At 40.7% G+C, this 20,944-nt stretch overlaps 1 protein-coding gene across 1 annotated transcript in view; it reads left to right on the top strand.

Annotated features, from left to right (window-relative positions):
* Window positions 1–20,944, top strand: part of SPATA16 (spermatogenesis associated 16) — an 87,260-nt gene that overhangs the window by 15,528 nt on the left and 50,788 nt on the right. Inside the window, exons 3-4 of the mRNA XM_056358854.1 lie at window positions 859–1,004; window positions 12,517–12,606. Of these exons, the coding sequence (XP_056214829.1) occupies window positions 859–1,004; window positions 12,517–12,606 (236 nt within the window). The remainder of the gene's footprint in view (window positions 1–858; window positions 1,005–12,516; window positions 12,607–20,944) is intronic.

The following is a 20,944-nucleotide window of genomic DNA, read 5'->3' as shown; positions in this document are numbered from 1 at the left end:
TAAAAGCCAATTTTTACTGCTCTTGGGCATTACAAAATGAGGTTGCCTGTAGATTAATAAAACAAAGATTTGAGGACTGGAGGTGGTCCTGCCCAGTATCACAGATCAGCCAGTGCTGAGGACTCTTTGAAACTTTAAGGAGTTGTGGGTTATATAATTCTAATGATGCACATTATTAAACAGAACATTATTTAATGAGAAAGTCACTGGCTGCGATGAACAGCAGGCAGCTCATCTATCCAGAAAAGAGTACTTTTTTAAAAAAACAGAAAATATGATCTTTCTGCTAAATTCTATACAGCTCAAGAAGATGGGAAAGAGGGTTGATCTCATTCTTTTTACTTTCTATAGCAGTTTTCTGGAAGGACAAGTCCTCCCATTAAACAAGGAGGAGAATTTCTGGTTTCCTTGCCTTGTATCACTCTCTGCTTTCCTAGCCATGGGACAAAGGCAGCAGAGCCTAAGGCAGAGGTCACCACTGGCTGACTGAAATAAGTAAATAGCTGTCTGAGACTCCTCCTTCAACCTCAGTCTTCAGACAGCCACGGATTTTGGGAGCCTAAAGTTAAACCTTTATTTTTGAAAATGGAGGGAAATACAGTTTCTTTCCTAACAGTGTTTTTTAGTTATTAGCTTATTATCTGCTCCCCTGGCTATCCCATTTGGGAAGATGACACAGCATTTTATATTATGTTCACATGTATTTGTACTCATTATTTTTAGTGCTAACTTTAACTAAAGTCAGAATATATTTTACTTAGAAGTCAGTTTTCTCCTTCTATCCATCACAAAAAGCATTTCTACCTAACAAAAGGTGTATTATAACATCAGTAAATAATATTTTTGTTTCTTCTGCAGATTTGCAGTGAAGGTGGTGCTACAGACAATCCCTTTGAGTCATCTTTTGAAGATATTTCCAGTATTGCCAGTTTCATTGAGACAAAGCTTGTAATCTGCTACTTAAAACTGAGGAAACCTGATGATGCTCTGAACCATTCACACAGGTAAAAATAAATATTGATTAGACACACTGCTAACACTGAAACAAAAATATTAAACAAAGACTATGATAAATCCTGCTCAGGAAGAATCGGTCTAAGAAAGAGAAAAGATGAATCAATAAAACACAACTTATACATGGCAGTGATGTTTAGGTTGGACTAATTTGGCAAAATTTGTGACATGAAGCCACAATAGGCATGTGTACATTTGCTGCTTTGACAATGCAGTAAGTAAGGATACTGCAGACGAGTCACATACATAGTTCAGGGCACCCTTAGGACTGAAGCTAGACAAATATAAACAAGCTCATCCTTATATGACAGTAACGATATTGTGAGTTCTTGACCTTTTCCAAGCCAGATTAGGTCAGGGATTGCTTCAAATTATTTTCATTACATAATTCCTCGTGAGCGCACGTCAAAGACCAGTACCACCAGCAGAGAAGCCAGAAACAAAACTTGTACATAGTGGAAACGAAGTTCCCACTAGTTTCAGATGAGTTAGGATTTTGCTGGGTTTGTGCTGCCTTTAATTAGTGTTCAGGCATAATGATAGTTTCTGTTAAGCGCATGCACATCCTGCCAGAAACACTTCATTATTGAGGTCTCAGTTCATTTTTTCCCTTGTATGAGATGCATTAAGATAGACACTGCAATTAGTGCAGGGTGAGGATTTTTTCATACAATCATCTCAAATGAACATAACTACAAAAAAAGTAGTTACAACAAAAGAGGCAGCACATGCTTATGCCTAATGCACAGGAGACAGTGCTGAAGAATAATGTGTGGGTATTGAAATGCAATGCCATCATGGCAGCAGGTTCATTTAGCTACACACAGAGGCACAGAAACTGAGAATCCTGGCTTAATGATGTCTTCATCTCCCATCCCTACTCATCCCCACCCCTTTCCCAAGTATTTTGTGTCTGTAAAGCTATGCCTGCCTGGAGCCTACACACACTGGAAGGGTGCATCCTGGGTGCACCCATGCTGGGTGGACAGCCTAAATGCCCATGAGAGGTTAGAGGACATTAGGTGCACTCCCAGGGCACATTTAGCAGGGACACAATCCGTATTCCTTTCAGGTGGAGTATTCTGGTAGGTAAGCCAAAGCATAAGAGGTGGTGAAGACTGTGCAATTCCTGTTAACCCCCCCCCCCCCCCCCCAAAAAAAAAAACCCTGAACAACAGCCAAACAAACAAACAAAAAACAACAAAATGCACTCCTCATGCAAACTAAAAACCAACCACATTTTTTCATGGCTTCTTTAGGACCATGTTAGAAATGGGAAAAAAAATATATATATATAAAGTTTAACTAGACTCCCAACTTTTGGAAAAATGTTAATGATTGCTCTTTTATTCTGTGATTTCTGAGAACGCTAAAATAAAGGAAGCTATTTGGGCAGTACAAAGACAACTAGAACGGGAAATACTTTTGTTTATCTCCTTTAAATTATCCTGATTTCAACATAGTAAGATATATTGACTCAGGTGCTACAGAAACTTAAACCTATTCAGACATACTTTGGTTTCAAGTGTCTTAAAACAGAAACCCATGACCTACAAAGAAAATAAATGCAGACTGATATCAATGGAAAACCAAAGGAGGGAAAAATTCTTCATTTTTCTTTCTTGTGTATAATTTTAACAATTTGTTCTTAACTTCTCTAGTTACATAGCACGAAGAAAAGTGGCAATCAGTAATGCCTGTTTAGTAACTTCCCAAATGGTAATAAATCTACTGACCATCGTTGTCACATTGTAAAATGCAGGAACTAATACAACAGTATACCAGCAAAAAAAATATTCTGAGACATAATTAACATAAAGACAAAACATGAAATACAATTAATAGCTATATTTTTTCAAAAAGAACAAATAAATTACTCTGAGCTCTCCCACTAAAAATAGCTTACTGCCATCAGTTAACTAATGCATGTAGAATTTTTATTCCCACTGAGTTTTTATGTCATCACCACATTGTAATGGTTTGCTGGTAATCCTTTGGCATTAATTGTGAATCCAAATTAAAATATTCATTTCTGCATTTATTTGCATTTACTGAACTATACTTTCTTTAATTTCATGTAAATTTCACAGCTTCTGCATTCATTTCTGAGCCTTATTAGCCAAAAATCAGCTTTAATATTCTCACAGATAGTTGTATCAAATATATAAAAGTGGGTTTTGCTAGGAAGAAGTCTTACAAAATATCACAACGAGAGAAATAGAGAAAAATTCCAGCAGCTCAGTTTTAAAGCGTTCCAGAACAGGCGTCTGCAGGGGAATAGCTATCCCATTCTTAAGAAAGGAAAGAGAGTACAATTTATACCATCAGCTTTAGATCCTGTATGAGAAGCCAAGTCTGGGTCCTCCTGAAAAGTGCAAATTGTATTCTCTGGGATTTTTTAATACCAAAATTTAAGGCTGCCTTTAGCGTTACTGGCACAATTGAGGACACTGGCTGGGTTCTGATCATTTGTCAGACTGATACAAAAGATTTACCCTTTGCGATCAAGCGCTATTAAAACCACTTCTCATCCATCACAGCTCTGAACAAACGTGCCATGGATCGACCTCACCAAGCAACATCTGCAGTAACCTACTTGACCACCACTTTTCATCGTAAGATAGCCATCAAAATAATTCCTAACTTGCAGTCTGAAGCTATAAAATGAATCACACAATATTTACATGCCCTGTGGTCCTTTTGGCCCAGGCATTATGGCATACCAGGGTTTAATGATCTTAATAACCCCATATGGCTTGCTGAGAAATTAGATTTTCCCTTTGGTTGCAGAAGGCAATTTTCAATTATAGCAGATGGCAAAACAGTGAAGGTCTGAGAAGTCAAGAACTGACTAAGAAACCTCAGATTAGTATTTAGGCCTTATGTTGCTCAGCCTAATAATGTCAGTGGTTAAATTTTTGCCCCAGAAGAAAATAATCTTGAAGCAAAGCATAGCATATCAGCAGAGCAGTCCCCCACTTAAGCCTGCTCTTCAGAGGGCCAGGCTCAACAGAGCAATCCATAAAGCTGCAGTTGTGTGTGGAAAGACAACCCACAGTGTATCACATACACAGCTTGGCAACTGGTAAGATTCAATCTTGTTTGAAATCAGAGCGAGCAATGGTGAACTCCCTGACAATTGAAAATGGAGGATCCTTCAAAACATAATATGCACTACTTTCTGGATAAGACTATGTCCCCTTACAATTTCTTTGTTATTTTGCTTTTTTCATCCAAGCAAGCTAAAATAAATCTGCATTGACACCATGTGACTTGCTGTTTGCACATGGGAAAACAACAAAGAACCTTTTTACCGGAAATACACTTTTTACTGCTGTATTTACACTTCCTCAGCTGCTGTGATCCTCATGGCACACACGAGTTGAAGAATGACAGACACATGGCTTGATTCACTTGCCTAAACATGGACTGCCATTCATAAAGATCCTGTACATGGATCAAGCACTAGAAAACATGGTAGAAGTTAATGTCACCTACCTGGCAGCAAGCAACAAAAAGCATTTTCTTTCATTTCTGCCTACTTTTGATCACTCCCTGCCCAGGGGTAGTATGGCTGCTGGTGCCTTAAGACTCCTCTGGAAATAAGCTCCTCAGCAGGGGAACACGCCTGCCCACCACCCATGAACAGTCACACCCCTTCCCAATGGGATTGCTGTCATGCCATAGGAAGACCACAGCTGGTGGTGGCGGGTGTGTTGGGAAGTGCCATCTGGAGGGATGTTTGCAACCTGCCTCCTCCCACAGCATCCCTGCCCTCCTTCTCACAATGTGAAAATTGTAGACCTGAGGGCAGGAAGAGGAATCAGACATCGTGGCATGCTTCTTTAACATTATCTCTAAGTAATGCCTGAAAAATTTGTTCATGATAACGAAGAATGCCGTACAGAGCTATTCAAAATCTTTGGGGTTAGCAAAGATTTTCCTGTGTCCTTGCAGACTCCGCTCTGCAGCATGACCTGCTGCCAACTCCCTCCCTCCCTCCCAGAAAGGCAATGCATAGAGAATGTAATAAATCTGTAAAGCTTTTTCTGCTATGCCTTTTTATGTGTTCCGTGGAAGGCAGGGCTCTCTAATGCCTCTTGCACAATTCATAGGGAGACACACGAAGTAGAAAATAGCACCTCTGTTAAGTCATCACTAAAGCAATCGTGTACTACTTAACAGAGGGAATCTCTTATGGAGACATAGTGGGGGGAAAAAAAATCCAAAACAGCTGAAGCTTCAGAGATTTACTTCTAAATTCTCTGCATTTTCCCAGTGACTTTTCAAACACTTACCAAAGGCCTAAAATAATTATTAATGATCAAGCTTTATGCAATATCTGCCAGAAAAAAATGTATCTCAAAACAGCGTATTATAGACAGGGTAAATCAGAACTCTTTAATCCAGATTAATTCAGAACTTTCAAACTAAAAATTCAATATTCAGCTACTTCTCCATTCCCTAGCTTCCTGATTTTGCACCTTTAAAACAGGACTATATTAAAGTAAGTTGAAGAATGGGGTTCTAATTAAATATTAAATAATCAAAAATAAATAATGCAATGATGCTATGATACAGTGCAGTCAGTGGGCATTAAAATGGGGACAGAACAGAAGAAGAGCTCAAGAGCATAGATTTTTAGGTAGAAGTAGAAAAACAACATAATGGCTGATGCTGCTAATCTGTGGGAAGTCTGTAGTGTAATGTATACTTGGCTCTAACTACTCTTCTAATCTCTTTACCTCCTCAGAAAAGGAGAGAAAAAGAAAAAGAAAAATTAGCAGCACCTAATTACTTCAGCAATTGTTAGGCACATTGCAATATACATAATAGATGAGATATTATTAATACAAAGCAATTCCATTGAGATGCTCTGCATAATATAAACCAGAAGTACTCTTAAAAAATGATTCCTTCTCACACAGCATTTCAAATATTTTTATGTACTACAACTTTTTATTACTTTTTAAACGAGAAACATTTTCTCTGGATTCTGATTCTCAACTCTGAATCATACGTTATTTCCAGATTTGTGTATCAGTGACATAGTTCCTACTTTATGGGCTGAGACTCCCTCCACTGAGGTCAAAAGCTACTTTGAAGATGCTATATTGCAAAAACATTTATCTACGCAATGTGTGGTGGGATCCTATTAAGGAAAGGCTTATTTTGGAGGGGAGGGCAGGGGGAGCGAAGCCCTGGAAGAAGTATAGTTCCTTGTAGAAGGAGAAGTCTAGCAACACTGAACTGTTTTATTAGAGCTGAGATACATGACAGCAGTCCTAATGGCATCAGAAAACTTGGTGGTCAAGAAAGTGATGCTTGTACAGCTGGAAAGTGAGGGGGCACTACATTATGCAGACAAGACAGGGAATGCAGAGTATCTCCATTTGTGTTAAGATGTTTTGGAAGCTTTGAAACAAGATCTTTCTAAATATCTTTTTGTTCTGGACGGGAGAACATTCTCCTTTTTACCACCTTCACAGCTGAGGAATCAAGACCTGTATAGCACATTTATCTTATGCTTGCAATTCAAAGCAAATTGCTGCTGCAAAACCTTTTAGCATGGCAGTTATATTTCACTTTACTGACAGAGAAAAGGCGTTGTGCGAAACCTTTTTTGGGAACACACATTTCTTCCCTCCTTTCCTGTGTGTTTAGATACGAAAGCCTCATGAGATGGCTTCTTCTGTGTACTGAAGGTCCTCGCCCATAGATGCCATAACCACATTTATTTCTGATTGGTGGCCCAACTGCAAGTCCAAAAAGTCCAACAGCAGTCCAAAGACAAGTCAGGTGTTCTTCAGTGTAAGAGGATATGGTCCTGTTCCTTGATGCATCTAAGCTTGGTAGAAGCTCTTCTGCCTTCTTTGTGGCTGTTTGTTTGGTTCAGTGATGACTACTATATTGGAAGGGATTCCTAACATTTATCAGATACCAGAAAGACCCATCCTGGAGTCTGCCAAATTTACCTTGATAAGTAGTATTGGGTATGACTGCTCTTCTAGCTACAGCTTCCAAGTGGTGCTGGCCTCTTCATCCTCCAGCTTTTTTCTCTAACACAGCCATTATCAAATTTTGCATGTCGCTTCTTTGAAAGGACTAGCCAGGGTAGAGAGGGAAGGGTGCTCCTTCCCTCAGCGACCAGAGCACTTATGCAGGGGAAAAAGGTACCCAAGCACAGGGCAGGTGGGCACAGCCACATCCAGGCATTTGGTGACACTAGAAGGAAAAGTTCCCATGAACTGATGGGTCTGAACCTGCCCAGCCACCAAGAGACTAGAACCATGCTCAGGAGAAAGGCCTTACCTCCCTCACCTGTCCCTTTAGGTGGCTCTCCTCACCACAGACACTCCCTTTTTCCTTTTAATTAGTAATGTTCACTAGCACTGAAACCATCACACTCTTGTCCTCTGGGAGAAAGTACTTCTGCATTCCTGCTTTCACAAGCCTACCAAATATTTCCACCGGCTTGTTGCAACAGGAAGGGTTTTTTTCCTCTTCAGGATATCAGCTTTGGTAAACTCTCACACAGTGCAAGGAAGCCTGCAAGCTTTTGTGTGTCGAAGACACATCCCTCTTAGTTCCCGACAACAGCACCAGGAGGAGAAGTGGTTTAGAATACAAAGTTGGCTGCAATTAAACGTACCGCCATGAGCTTCTCAAATAAAACTTAAAATCATAACATAGCTGCACATGCAAATTGCAGGAAAATACGATAGGGTGGATTCCTGGCTACCACAGGGCACTTGAGTTTCAGGAATCTGACTGCCTATAATAGACCTGAACTCTTAAACTAGTCCTTGGGATCGCAGAACAGAACGCAGCAGACTCAAACAGGTGTAAGACCAGGATGACACTGCAGATAATAAGCTACCTGCCATAGAGATGAAACAAGGAAAAAGAAGAAAGTTGAGGTTCATTGTAATTGTACAGGATTTGTCAGGTTCATCTGCAAGCATATTAGGGCTGGGTCATCAGCTGCACTGACTGACAGTATTCACCGAAGATAAAAGTACTGTATTAGTCTACAGCAAGTGAATTCACGGCTCTGTTGAATGCTAGTTGACACATTACTTGCAATGACATTGTATTTAATATAGTGGTGAAAAACACCTCAGTGACTACATTCAGACAGTCACTGCTCAGTATCAGCAACACCTGGATATGCCAGCACAGCACTCTGCCATACCGACCCATGCTAGCTTTACATTTCTCTTTATAGAGACACATACTGCTTTAGCACTGAAATTTTACTGCTGATAAACAACAAATTCCTCTCCAAAAGTCAATTATCATTTACTATTAAAATGCATTTGTCCAGTAGACCACAGTGTATTTATTGCAGGAAAGCACAGACAACTAAGAAAAAACCAAGCTTCTGCTACTCTAAAGAAATAACTGCATGCACCTCTACAAACTTGCTTTTACTCAACAGTACTAGCAAGAAAAATTAGTTCATTTATTTTAGACACAAAGTGTATTTTTTCACTTGTTTCATCTATAGAATCATCTCATTGACTTTTTCTTGGCCTATAAAAACCAAACACGAATGATGTGGTGGATAGCAGCAGAGGCACTTTTTCATGTCAGTCAGATTAGAGTTAAACCCCAGTTGCATTTGGGGAGGAATTTGATAGATAATATGCACCTTCGAGAAGAAGCAATGTGATTTCTAGCAGCCAGTTTTGATGTAGCAATCCAAGTTCCTTGCCACACCTGTTTTCTTAACACCAGGCAGTAAGACCGAAGGAAAAACTTGCTGAGCAAACCACAGACCAATGCATGAGTCTTTGATTTGCATACTCCAACTGCTATGATGGGGAGAGAGTTGATGCCGCCTTCTCTCCTCCTCATGGTTTGAAAAAAGATAATACGACAAACACTGAATTATTTTTAAGAGAAGATGTCAAGATGAAAAAATGAAAATGTCAAAAAAGAGGCTGATATACAGCATTACTTAAGGACTGTTTTGTTGAGAAAAACTGACCAAATGATTTACGAAAGGCTTTTAACAGGGCAGTCTTTGGATTACAGCGAAGATGAAAAATAAATGAAAATCTATTTCAAGTTTACTTTAGCCTAGTCATTTGACAGATGAGGGCAAAACCTGGCAAGAACACAAGTTTTAATCTTCAGATGTAGTGACTTTATTTGCAGTTTTGCGGATTAGAAGTTCTCTCTGTGCGAAATAAGAGCTATCCATTTTCAGACATTTCCTGTCGAAAGTACTTTGCTACCTGAAGCTCCCATGAGAGGCATAAGAGTAAAAAGACCAAAGGACCGATGCTTCTGTTCATGGCACAAATCACCACATACAGCAATTGTCCTGACCGTGCCGCAGCCAGTGTGTCCACCACCTTCTTCCTTTGCTAACTCTTCTTTCGAGCTTCCCTCTTGAAATGCATCCCTCCTAATTAATTACTGGATTAACCAGCCTAGTATCAAGACTGCTCATGGCTAGAGGTGTATCTTGGAGCATGGACTTGTTCTCAGTATGCATAGCCTGGCACATTTCTGCCTGGCCAGATGGGTCCCCCATCTGCTCCAATTTGAAGAACTTCCTGGAATTAGGGTTTTCCTCTTAACCTTTGTGTGCATGATTCCTTTGCTTCCTATTTTCATTCAGTAGTTTTTTCCTTTTCACTAAAAGCACCTGAAACACATCCGAGTCAGATTTAAAAGCCAAAGGGGTAGCTCTGCACAATTTTTGTGCACAACTGGTATTAAATTAGCACTGTTCTGCACAAAGACTACTAAACTGGAGCTGCTAGCAAAGGGCTACTTTTGGGTAGAGTAGTAATACACTAGAAATAATTTCTGCTGTATAGGCTACAGAGAGCCTAGCAACATCAAACCAAACTGTCAGGAGTCAAAGGTAGCTTTCTGATGTTTGCTCAAGGTACTAGGGTGTGATATAATATTTTTTCAGTATATAGATCGAGAGCAGCAGTTGATCTTTTTGAGACTAGCAAAAAAAAAAAAAAAACAACCACACACCAAGGCGGAAAATGGAGAGCTGATATCTAATTCTGTGAAAAACTGCCACAGTTCTATATTTATTATAAGCTGATCACAGCACATCCCGCTCAAAGACTTACAGAAAACGTGTTGCTAACTATCAGGGAATTATTGATTTTTTAATTCTTTTCCCCTCATAGTGCTATTGCTTGGCTGCAGTAGCAGCAATAACTTGGGGGGGGGGGTGGAATCAATATTACTATTATCGACTGTTGACTACAGTTTACAGCAGCAATAATCTCCTTTAAAACAGCTTGCAGAAGTAGCAGTTGTCATCTACTTAAGGTATTAATGTTTTGGTCAAATCATCAAATGCTGATATTATTTGGTATTTTGATGATTCTGTTTTGGTTAAATTAAGTTTTGGTGAAAATTGCTATCGCCTAAACTTCTGATCTGAGTTTGGCTGAGAACTGCAGTGTTTGCTGTTGGCGTTCTGATTTCGTTACTGATAGAGGTTATTCATTCCCCTCATTAAAAGCAGCTAAATTTTAACATCCTGTGCTGTTTTGTGCATTGTATTTTAGCTCAGTATTTAGATGTGCCCCCAGTCTCTAAGGTCTGCAATTCCTCCAGTAATGCCTTAAGTCCCATGGTATCATTTGTCACTGATTTTCCCTCCATACCTTCCCAGAGAGGTAGCTCCCGCAGGGTAACGTTTTCTCTCAGTGCAGTTTTATGAGCATTTTTTCAAATGTTGGACTGGGAAAGCATAGTTCTGAGATGCTTCCTAGTTCCTATGCCACCTTAGGAAGGACTTCAGCAGAGCTGCACTTCCAGAGCACAGAGCGACTCCGATCATACAGAGTAAAGCTTTACTGTGCCAGAACAGAAATGTCTCTGGCTGCATCTACCTTAGCATTTTGGTTTAGCACAACAGTAAGCTTATGATGCACTTTACACATTATTTTTTTTTTTCCTTTTTCTGCGCCTAGGTTGTTCACAGACCAGTTTTGGCACTCACAAACTAGATTGCCAGAGAAAGCTACCCACATCTTCTGCACAAGGTGTGCACAAAATACAAGTAGCACCTAATGAAAGTACTGGAATCCAAACCAACAGCTGACCTTAGATAGCTTTGGGCAACATGCATAGGGACATCTTGTTTAAGGGGACAGGCTAAGCCTAGTCTGAAATAAAAGCCCCAATGGCCTACAATATCAACATTAGCTTCTCTGATCTACTGGTCCACTCCTTACATATCTAATTACTTGCAAGCGTACATGTAAACATTCAGATATTTAGGTCTTCTTCTGTACACCCTGGAGAAAGTGTCCACACAGCTAACTTGATTCACAAGTCTACAGCATCTTGGAGATACTTTCAGTTTTTAACTTCTTTTGAAAGCTCCTTCTGAAGACCACAGACATACAGAAAAGACAGTTATTGATATGATTGGTTATTGGTCTAAAAGTGCACTGGGTGTTTCCATAAGTGTGAATTTATATATGCTTAGATATATATTTATGTCATAGTTTCAAGACAGTTAATTAACTTTAATAAATTATTTGGTTATGAAGAGGATTAGTTCTGTGGGTTTTAGTAGACTGAAATCACAAAAGCAGTAGTTTTTAACGCTAACATGATATTCAAAGTTTTCAATGAGGAAACCAAAAGCCAGTTTACAAGTTTTCTTTGTAATAGAACACAGTGTTAAATCTCTTCTTTGATGTCATAAGCTACCATTAAATACTTTATAAAACATGTACGTAGTGATAGGTATTAAACTTTTCATCCTAGAACACACTATATGTACCTTTTCTCGAAGCACTGGGAGAGGTGCTGACCAGAGAAAACAGTCACTTGTTGGAGATTTCACAAGTGGAAAGTAATTGGATGTAGAAAGAGCTCTCACTCTTGTCCTCCCCCTGCTCACATCAGAAGGCCACCCTGCCAATCTAACTGCTTAGCTTACGCTATTTTTACCCTTCCATCTTTTTCTGATATTGACTGACAGCCTATAATTTATTACACCTGGAATTGCAAGGGTCAAAAAAACCCGTGCCAATGTCTGCATAGAACCTATCACTTGTACAGAAGTATTTCAAAATCTTCCAAGTTTAACATTAAAATACATTCTAGATGCACAGTTTTTCCACATAGATGGGTCAGACAACTGACACGCATGTTTGTGGAGCTAGAGGTAAACAGGAAGTACTGTACCATTATTGCTTATATTATCTACAAGCTAATGGCAATATGCAATATTATCACAGGAACATTTTTCTAGAACAACACACAAAACCCTAATGAAACTGCCTTTATGATATAGCCTCAATAAAAATTTTAATAATGGTTGTTCATATTTCACAGCTATCGGGAGAGAAAAAGTGAGAGTTCATATTACAATTGAGACATACAGTGTTGAGTTGTATAGAATAGACATATACAGTATGTGTCTTACAGTTTGGTTATTAGCAGCCTTTAAAGATTTAAGAAATAGAAATCTAACTTGTCTGTCCCTCTTATTTTTTAAAGGAGTATTACCCTGAACCCAGCTTATTTCCGGAATCACCTGCGCCAAGCTGCTGTGTTTAGGTGCTTAAAGAGATACTCTGAAGCTACAAGGTACTCCGCTGCTCGTGGCTCTCTAATGGTTTCTCTACATCTTTCATTCCAGCTCTCAGTAGTAGAGATATCATCTTATACCCAGGCTTTTCCAAAATCAGCAAGAGCTTTGCATTGGCTTTGCGTATATGATTTCACATGCAGCAGAGCTCCAATCCTCCCAGTTGACGTAACATGAATAATACCAATTAAGTCACTAGTTGCAGTTAGGTTAATGCATGTAGGAGCATTTACTCATTCTCAGGCACAGGGGTGAGCACTGATCAGGTCCCAGGCTGCACTGGAGCAAAAGCTACATGCATACAACATCTTCCAGTCCCTGGCTCCCCTATAACACTGGGCAGAAACTCAGGTGTGCTCTGAGTGGAGGGGGGTGGGAAAAAAAAAAAATGTCAAGATCTCAGGGTACACTGTGGTATGCTGCAAAAGTTAGCCTGCATGCAGCTGATGAGATTGCTGGTGTGAACGGGAAATGCTGGTGGGAAGAAAGCCTGCAAGAGGAGGCTTTGCTCGTATGCTTGCATTAACACTGCCAAAATATAAAAGTTTCAACGTGCAGCAGAAGTTTTTAACCACTTAACATGCTTAAATGAAAGAAATGCATGAGGAAATGCAATGGTGACTTGGCTTGTATCACCATTACTACTAGCATTAGACACTTACAGAGGACTGTTCAGCTGAAGACCACAAGGTATATCACAAAATATTTCACAAATCATTAGCTAACTAATGGCAGAACAGTCAGTGCAAATTAGGCAAGAGACTGAAAGGGTCACTTTGCTCATCATTTAAGATGGATGTTAGTGGTAGAGCTCTGAAGCTACTAAAATAGCAGCAAAGCTGTTTGTACAGGGAGTAGAAGACTACTTTACCCAAGCAGACAAGCAGAGTTGCAGAGAGGATTTTGGGAAGATGAACTTCAATTTTCTGTGCTGACTTCAGCCAAAAAAAACCAGGACAAGCACTTTTCTTTCTTCGGGACACACATTCTGATTATGTCAAAGTAATCTCCACTAGCTTTCACACGTCAGGAAAGGAGAAAAAATCTGTTCCTCAAAACGAGGAAACAGTTTTTCCCGGTTTCTTTAGAAACAGGATTTCAGATAAACCTGGAATACTTTACTGGACCGTAAACCCACTGACACCTTTTTGTAAAACAAAACAAAACAAGCACAGGTTATTTTTCAAACAAAACACTCTGAAATTATGAAAGTGAAACATTTTGTTGAAAGACAATGAAGTGTTGTGACAGTTTCTAGATCTCCGGTTATATCTCACTGATAACAGTCTCTTCTTAAAAAAATCTTGTTGGGGTGTTGATTCAGAGAGAAATTGTCATCTACTGAATCATCAACAGTTGAGGTTCACTGATCAGCCAGATATTTTACAGCTGTGTTAGGAGAGTATGTTGCTTGTGACAGGTGCAAAATCCTGCCCAGGCTACTTTCAAACCCAAAAATTCACTAATATCCCAACAGATGAAATATTACAAAGGGAATTGTTTGGAGTGCTGAGGGGGCAGGGGGAGAAGGAGGGCTTTCTCCTTGAAGTCAAGTCAAAGATTTTTTTAAAATAACACACAACAATAAAAGCTAAAAAAAAAAAAAAAAAAAAACACAACACACAAAACACAACACTTTCCTAAGAAGCAATACGTATAAATGCCTATATTTGAGAAGACAGTATGAACCAAGGTGGTATTCATAAATATGATTTAAAAAATAAGTAAAAAATAAATGCAGTTGGTGTTACTGCAGATAAGCAATCAGTAAGTTTACTACATCAGCAGGCAAGAGGGAACTCTGTCAGCTTTTTTCCCCATGTTGAGTAGCTTTCAGGAAACTAGATGATTTTAAATGAGATTATGTATTTTGTAAAGGAGAGGAACATTCTGACAGACTGAATCCAGAGTGGTTCCAAAAGCAGTGACTATAGCAGTATTCAGAGTTTAGCCTAGTTTAACACAGTGTTATAGCAACTGTGCAGAGCTGCTTCTGCAGATTGTGTTAAACTAAGCTTAGCACTACTTCCGTCATCTCACTGGAGTCACTGGTCCTAGTCAAACCCCACTAATGGTGCATAATGTACTCTGCTCATTACAGACAAACCATGGCATACAGATATTCAGTTGCAGTTTCTGGAAATACAAACTTGGTTTTTGCTAGCATAAGCTGTCATTTATTGCTGCTTGCTTTTTGCATGAGAACAAGGTCACACTACTCCTTTTTCTGCCTTTAAGTATCCCTTGCCTTCCCACCCCCTCACGTGATTTTTAAGTTATCGCATAGTTCATTAAATACACCCCAAACACTGTATGGGTTTGCAGGCAGGAGTGGCTGGCTGTGAACAGTTCTACTCGGCACAAGCAGCATGGGTAATGACATTTAACTCTGCCTACCTGTCAAGCCGAGATCCCCTAAGATTTCGTCTCTGAGGACATGCCAGACAGAATTCTTTGGTTCAGAGAAGGTCATAGGTTAGAGTGGGGTCAACTGTAATTTAAGCTTAAGTTCCTCTGTGTGTAATTTTTACTAGTAGAGCCCAGTATCAGGAGGATAAATATATGAAGCAGTCTAAATACAAGGATGCCTGAATTAATGTAAGGACTTAGATATGGGCATATCTGCATCACTTCTGAATTCTGTCAGCTGCATAGTGGTTCCTTTGGGATAGCACTCTGATAAGATGCCACCATGTGGAGTGCAGCCTGAGGCCATTTGGCATTGTAAAGCAATCCTAGAAACACCCCTGTGGGGTCACAGATGATGAATTCCAAAGTGCAGCAACCACTTTCACTAAGACGACAGCTAGTAAATATATTTCTCCTCTATTGGTATCTCTGATGTTAGAAGACTGCTCTTGACAAACAGAGTAAAGATTTAAACCTCAAGAGGGAGAGAACCTATTTCAGTTGAAAGACCATCTTGGCCCTTGAACAAATGGACATAAATGCATTTTATATACATTTAGTCCGGAAGTTACCAAGAAGTTTTGGGTGTTAGAAGACATTTAGTCTTAGGAGCAGCCTCCAACAGCACCTACTACTAGTACCCAGCCAAAGGACACACAGTCACAGCTGATCAAAACACCACTTAATAACCAGAATGGAAAGTTCAGGAAAGAGTCCTGGGCTCAATTCTGTCCCAAAACTGAGAAAATGTTCTTGGAGGAGGCCAAGGAGAAATGAACCTTCCTGGCAATATAAGGACTGCTACTTCGGGAAGAAGGAGATAAGGGACACCTATGTGCAAGGGGATGTGTAAGCCACAGAAAAACCTCAGAGGTCCACGTTATCTTCAAGGACAGAACAGGCAAACCACTGGCCCCTTCTTTCAAGGACAGGAATGCTAGAAAAGGAACATGCACCCAAGGATGAACCTCAAAGCTCCTGAACAAAGAGTTACCAGAGCCTCTGTGTCCTTCAAGTTACTAAGTCCACGGGCTGTGGCCCCACAGCTGCCTGTTACGCATCTGCAGGAGAAGGCCTGACCAGATGAGCAATAAGGCATGAAAGCAATTTTTCTTCTTTATTCAAATAGTTCAGACTGTTGCTGACACTGAATAGCCTTGAATCAGTAGTAAGGTGAAAATTCATAACTTATAGAAAAATGTAGCCACCTATTTGCTCTGAAACTGGGGTTTTAAGTACAGAAGGGATTCAGCCCCTTTTTCTCATTAAGCTGTATAGCTCTCATCTTTCTGCTAATCAAAATGCTGTGCTGATTTAACAGTGTCACCGTGTTCTGTGAAAAGCTTAAGATAGCTCTTTTATCACCAGCTAGAACACTAGTGACTTGAAATTGTTGTATACATGTAGGGGAAAACAGACTGTCTGTCCCTCTGCCAGAACAAACAACTCATATTCATCTGACTGCACAGAGTAGGGGTGAGCAATCTTTAAGGAGGAAGAAGTTTTAGGATCTTAATAGCTGTGGTATGGCTGACTCAGCTTTTTGACATTCTTATTTAAAAAAAAAAAAAAGTTAATAGTCTAGGTAATCCCATCCACTGAAAAGCAAACCAAGTCTGCAAGCAGTAAACTTCAGCCCTCTGTCAGAGTTCAGGTTTGCGTCTCCTTTTAGTCAGGCTTGACAATGTAGCACAAGAAAGCTGGGTGAATAGTTTGTGTTAGCCTGTATGTCCAGGTTTGTTTCACAAACCTTACAGCTGTACTAAAGACAGGGATCTAAATGGATCTAACTAAGTGGGGCTGGGCGTTCAAGCCCGGGGGACCCCAGAAGCTGCTGCCTCCTGCACACACCGGCCACAGGCCTCGGTACCCTGCTGGGGCCCTCCCTAGGGAAAACTGGGGAAAGTTTATGTTCCTTCTCCAGCCTAATTGTTTCAGGTTTCCTAACCCAAAATAAAAAAATCCAATTTATAAGAAGAAAAAAAAAATATATAGACACACCTGTTGTCATAGCAACAGCTCCTTACACCACACGTGAACACGGGGGTCCCGCCGGGGCCTGCGCGTCACCACGCCGGAGGCAGCCCTAGCAGCCGGGCAGGGTTACCTCTGTCCAGTATTTTGGGAGTTGTCAGGGCTGGGGCCCAGCGGCTGTCCCAGGGCCGCAGCATGGCAGCCTGCCCTCAGCCCATGCCAGGGGCTGCTGTGGCCGCAGGGCCGCATTGCTCCCACCACCTGCAGGCTGTCCCCCACGCAGGGCCACGGGCCCAGCGGGCTGCTTGGGGAGCAGGGCCCCCGCTGCACAGGCAGGTGGGCATGGTGCCCAAGGTGAGAGAAGAAAGCGGATGTTTTTCCCTCAGATGGGAAGGGCTCCCGCCGGCTAGGTGTCCTCCATCCTCCCCAGAGCAATCCCTCAAAAGCAGTGCTTCATAAACTGGGTCTAGGGAAGGAGCTCAGACAAGTGCTGGGAGCAAAGCCCAGAGGAACGGCCACATGGCCTGTTACTTCATTTGACACCAACACAACACGTTAATCCGTGTCTGCGATCACCAGCCACTACTCCACCACGCACATTATTCCTTATCACTTGAGATTGTCCAAGCGTCAATCAGGTCACTGGGACAGGGCCCCCTCAGAGGGAAGAGGCAGCCTTTGATGCTCGTTTCTCCACACCCCACTCCAGAAGTGAACCCAAACACTGACAGCACAATGTACCCGCCTAGCCCCGGGAGCGGGGGACATGGCGAGACACCAGAGAGCAGAGCAAGCACCAGCCAGGGCCCAGAATAAGAACAGACCACGGGCCTCTGAAATTTCCATCCCATCTCTCCCATCCCTGTCTGAGTCCCCAGCTGTCAGGCTTGCGCACGCCCTGCAGCCTCCTGTGCCTCCAGAGATTTGCACAGCACGTGCATTTTGACCGGTGCGTGTTTCACACCACGTCATGGAGAGCCCAAGATCCTGCTGGGCTTAGCAGCCTGGTTGCTTGAGCATCCCCTGTCATTTTAAAAGACTTGTCATTTCCCCATGTGTTGCTCAGCTCACGTTTGTGAAGCAATTTCTGTGTCCTCACGTAACAGTTGCCATTAAATGAGAAACATTAGTTATCACTGCATTGCAATCTCAATGCGACACAGGAAGTTGTTACCTGCGTGCAACCATGGGACAGATGATAATAAATATATGTGTTCTAAATACAGGTGCCATTTGCCTCGCAGGAAACCTACTTCTGCTTTCTAGCAATGGACTAATGACCCAGAAACTTCAGCAAAGACATCAAGCGTACCCCATCGCCAACCTGGAAGGGTTTGGCAGGACAGGAGAGCTTTATCGCAGCTTCCCCATGCATTTAAGGCCAATGGTGACATGCTTCAAAGGAAGTTTTAGCCAATTCTCAACAGGAATTAGCAACATCAAGGTGTTATGCATTGATAACAAAACTTTTGGCCCCATTTTGGGGCTAGTCTGCATATAGGTAAATACTGACATTATTAATTTCATTCCTGCTTAGTATTCTGGAGTTCTGTTTATCTCTCATCATGTAATCATTTCTAAGTGTCTCCATAACATCCAAGTAATAAGCTTACATTTATTTAGGATATATGGAGATGTTTAAAAATTAACCATTATTATTTTGTTCACTTTTCAAACAAGATAATTGCATTAAAATTACTACTTCCTACTTATTCCAGTTATAAACATTATTTTCCTTCTCTAACCTCAGAAGAAAATGAGAAAGGTCACCCAGAAGAGAGCAGTAGTTTATTTAGCATCTTATATCTCAGACTCAGTACTCTGACATTAGAGAGCTGAAATACCCAGGTATCTCCTTCAGAGCTGATCTAAATAAGAATATTAAAGTTTCTGTTAAACTGAAAAAACAGAGATACACTTACCCTTTCCAGGCAGTTAGGTCTGCACACAACTAACATCAGGTAGCAGTAGCCAAGGCTGCCTATTAGTATCACTTAGTACAGATCCAGGTGAGATCACTTGAGGTAGAGAGCAAAGGTAATTTTCTGCCACTTATCAGTCTCTTGACCTTAGCAGCAATTGGGGCTGAATAGCATAGAAGAGTGAAAGTTACTTCCATGTGCATAGGCTGCAATTATTCCTAAGGCTCTGCCACCTACAAAGAAATCACCCTCTCCCCTTCAGGGCTTTTTTTCCTTTTTGTGCAGCTCAAGGGGAGCAGTCAAGGCTTAAGAAGCTGACCTTGAGTCTTACCCTCATTTTTTTCCCCAGTGTTTACATTGGTAAATGAACACACAAGTATTTAGCAACAATGCTAATTTCTTGTCATCTTTGGGAATGTAACACTTTGGTGCATTCCAGAAAACTCTGCATATTTCTCACACCCATACCATCCATTTTCTTGTCACAGGCTTGCATGGCTTCGGCAAAGACTTTGGCTGTATGCTGGCTGATAGTGTCAGCAGCTGCCATGCAGCAAAAGCTACCTTTGACTCTTATTACAAGTCCTATGCATGTCTGGAGATGGGCTGAGGGAGACAATTTAGGATCTGTGGTGTGCTTTTCACTTGCATGTATAGAAATATATCTTATTATTCTGCACCACCAAGTGGCCACACTGAGCAGATATTGCAAGATGCCTTTGGATCCAGACTTACTACATTAACCCAGATGGGTTTGGTTATGTTATGGAACTTCTTACTGGCCCAAAGCAGCAACAAGGGAAAAAAAAACTGAATAGAAAGCCTCATGTTCTGAAAGAAGGAATTGTTGCATTTTCTGCCACATCCCCTAAGGTGTTCCTGAAGGTGTATTGTCAGAACTGCTTCGGTTCAGACAGAGCTATTTGGTGGGCTGCACACCTGAAATTCAGGCATGTTTTAAGTATTTCTAATTAGTAATTCAAAACTGCTGGATGGTTCTGTAAATATGAGGCCAATATTTCTGAATATCAATTAAGTCGTCGTGTCAGAAGCAGAAAGAGAATGCAAGTATCTTTGTTCTTTACAGACATAGTTTAATACCACTATCTGAAAGATCCCACTAACAGAAAGAAAAGAAAGAAAAAAAAAAAAACCAAGAAAAAAAAGATGGCATTTCATGCAGAAAAATTCATTACTTGGTCTAAACAGGAGCTATTTTCCAGTTCTTTTGTACCTGAAGTTCCTTGCGCTCAGGAAGGTTCAAAGTTGAACTCCTATGTAGCCTCTCTAGAGGTACAAATCAAAGCGAGGTCTGTTGCTGGCTGGCATTACTTCTCCAAAATCTCCACATAATGTAACAGCTGATTCCAACTGATAACATTACACATAGCATTTAATATACATTATTGGTATTGTAACAAGGCAGGGACTGGTCCCTCATTCTGTTTCTGGGAATATCAGTTAATGTATCAGGAAATTACTTCTTTCAAGGACTTCTGTTTTCTGCTCTTCCCAAACCCCTGTTGGGGAGGGGAATTAATCCCGCCAGTCTCAGCTGTACTCACCACAGAGCTGCTTTTTTATCTATGGAGTACCAGTGAACAATGACGCAACTCAGCTTCATTCTCAAGATATATATTATCTCCATAAACCTTTATTAAAAATGCAATCCTACAGTATGTTCTAGACTTTTGCATGCTTCATTCCATCTATAATTTTACCTATAAAATTGACTATAATTCACAATGGATGGCTACTTTAGTCATTACAGATTCCCCCGTTGATCTGTATTTAGTATTTTATCAGTCTGCAGATTGGACCAATGTTTTCAATGTGCAACTAGAAAAGACAGTTGCAGCTTGTTCTGTAACTAGTTTTCAAACTGTTTTAAAAATAGATACAGCATGTCTTTAGCAGAGGTGGAAGTGTAACGCTGGACTAACCCGACCAAGAAGAGATCATTGTATACATACAACCAGAATAATCTGAATTGCAGAATTACCTGTAAGAGTAACTATTTCACCTATATTCT

This window comes from Falco biarmicus, chromosome 13 (genome assembly GCF_023638135.1).
Source record: "Falco biarmicus isolate bFalBia1 chromosome 13, bFalBia1.pri, whole genome shotgun sequence".
Lineage (NCBI taxonomy): Eukaryota > Metazoa > Chordata > Aves > Falconiformes > Falconidae > Falco > Falco biarmicus.
This window is presented reverse-complemented; position numbering and strand designations above follow the sequence as displayed.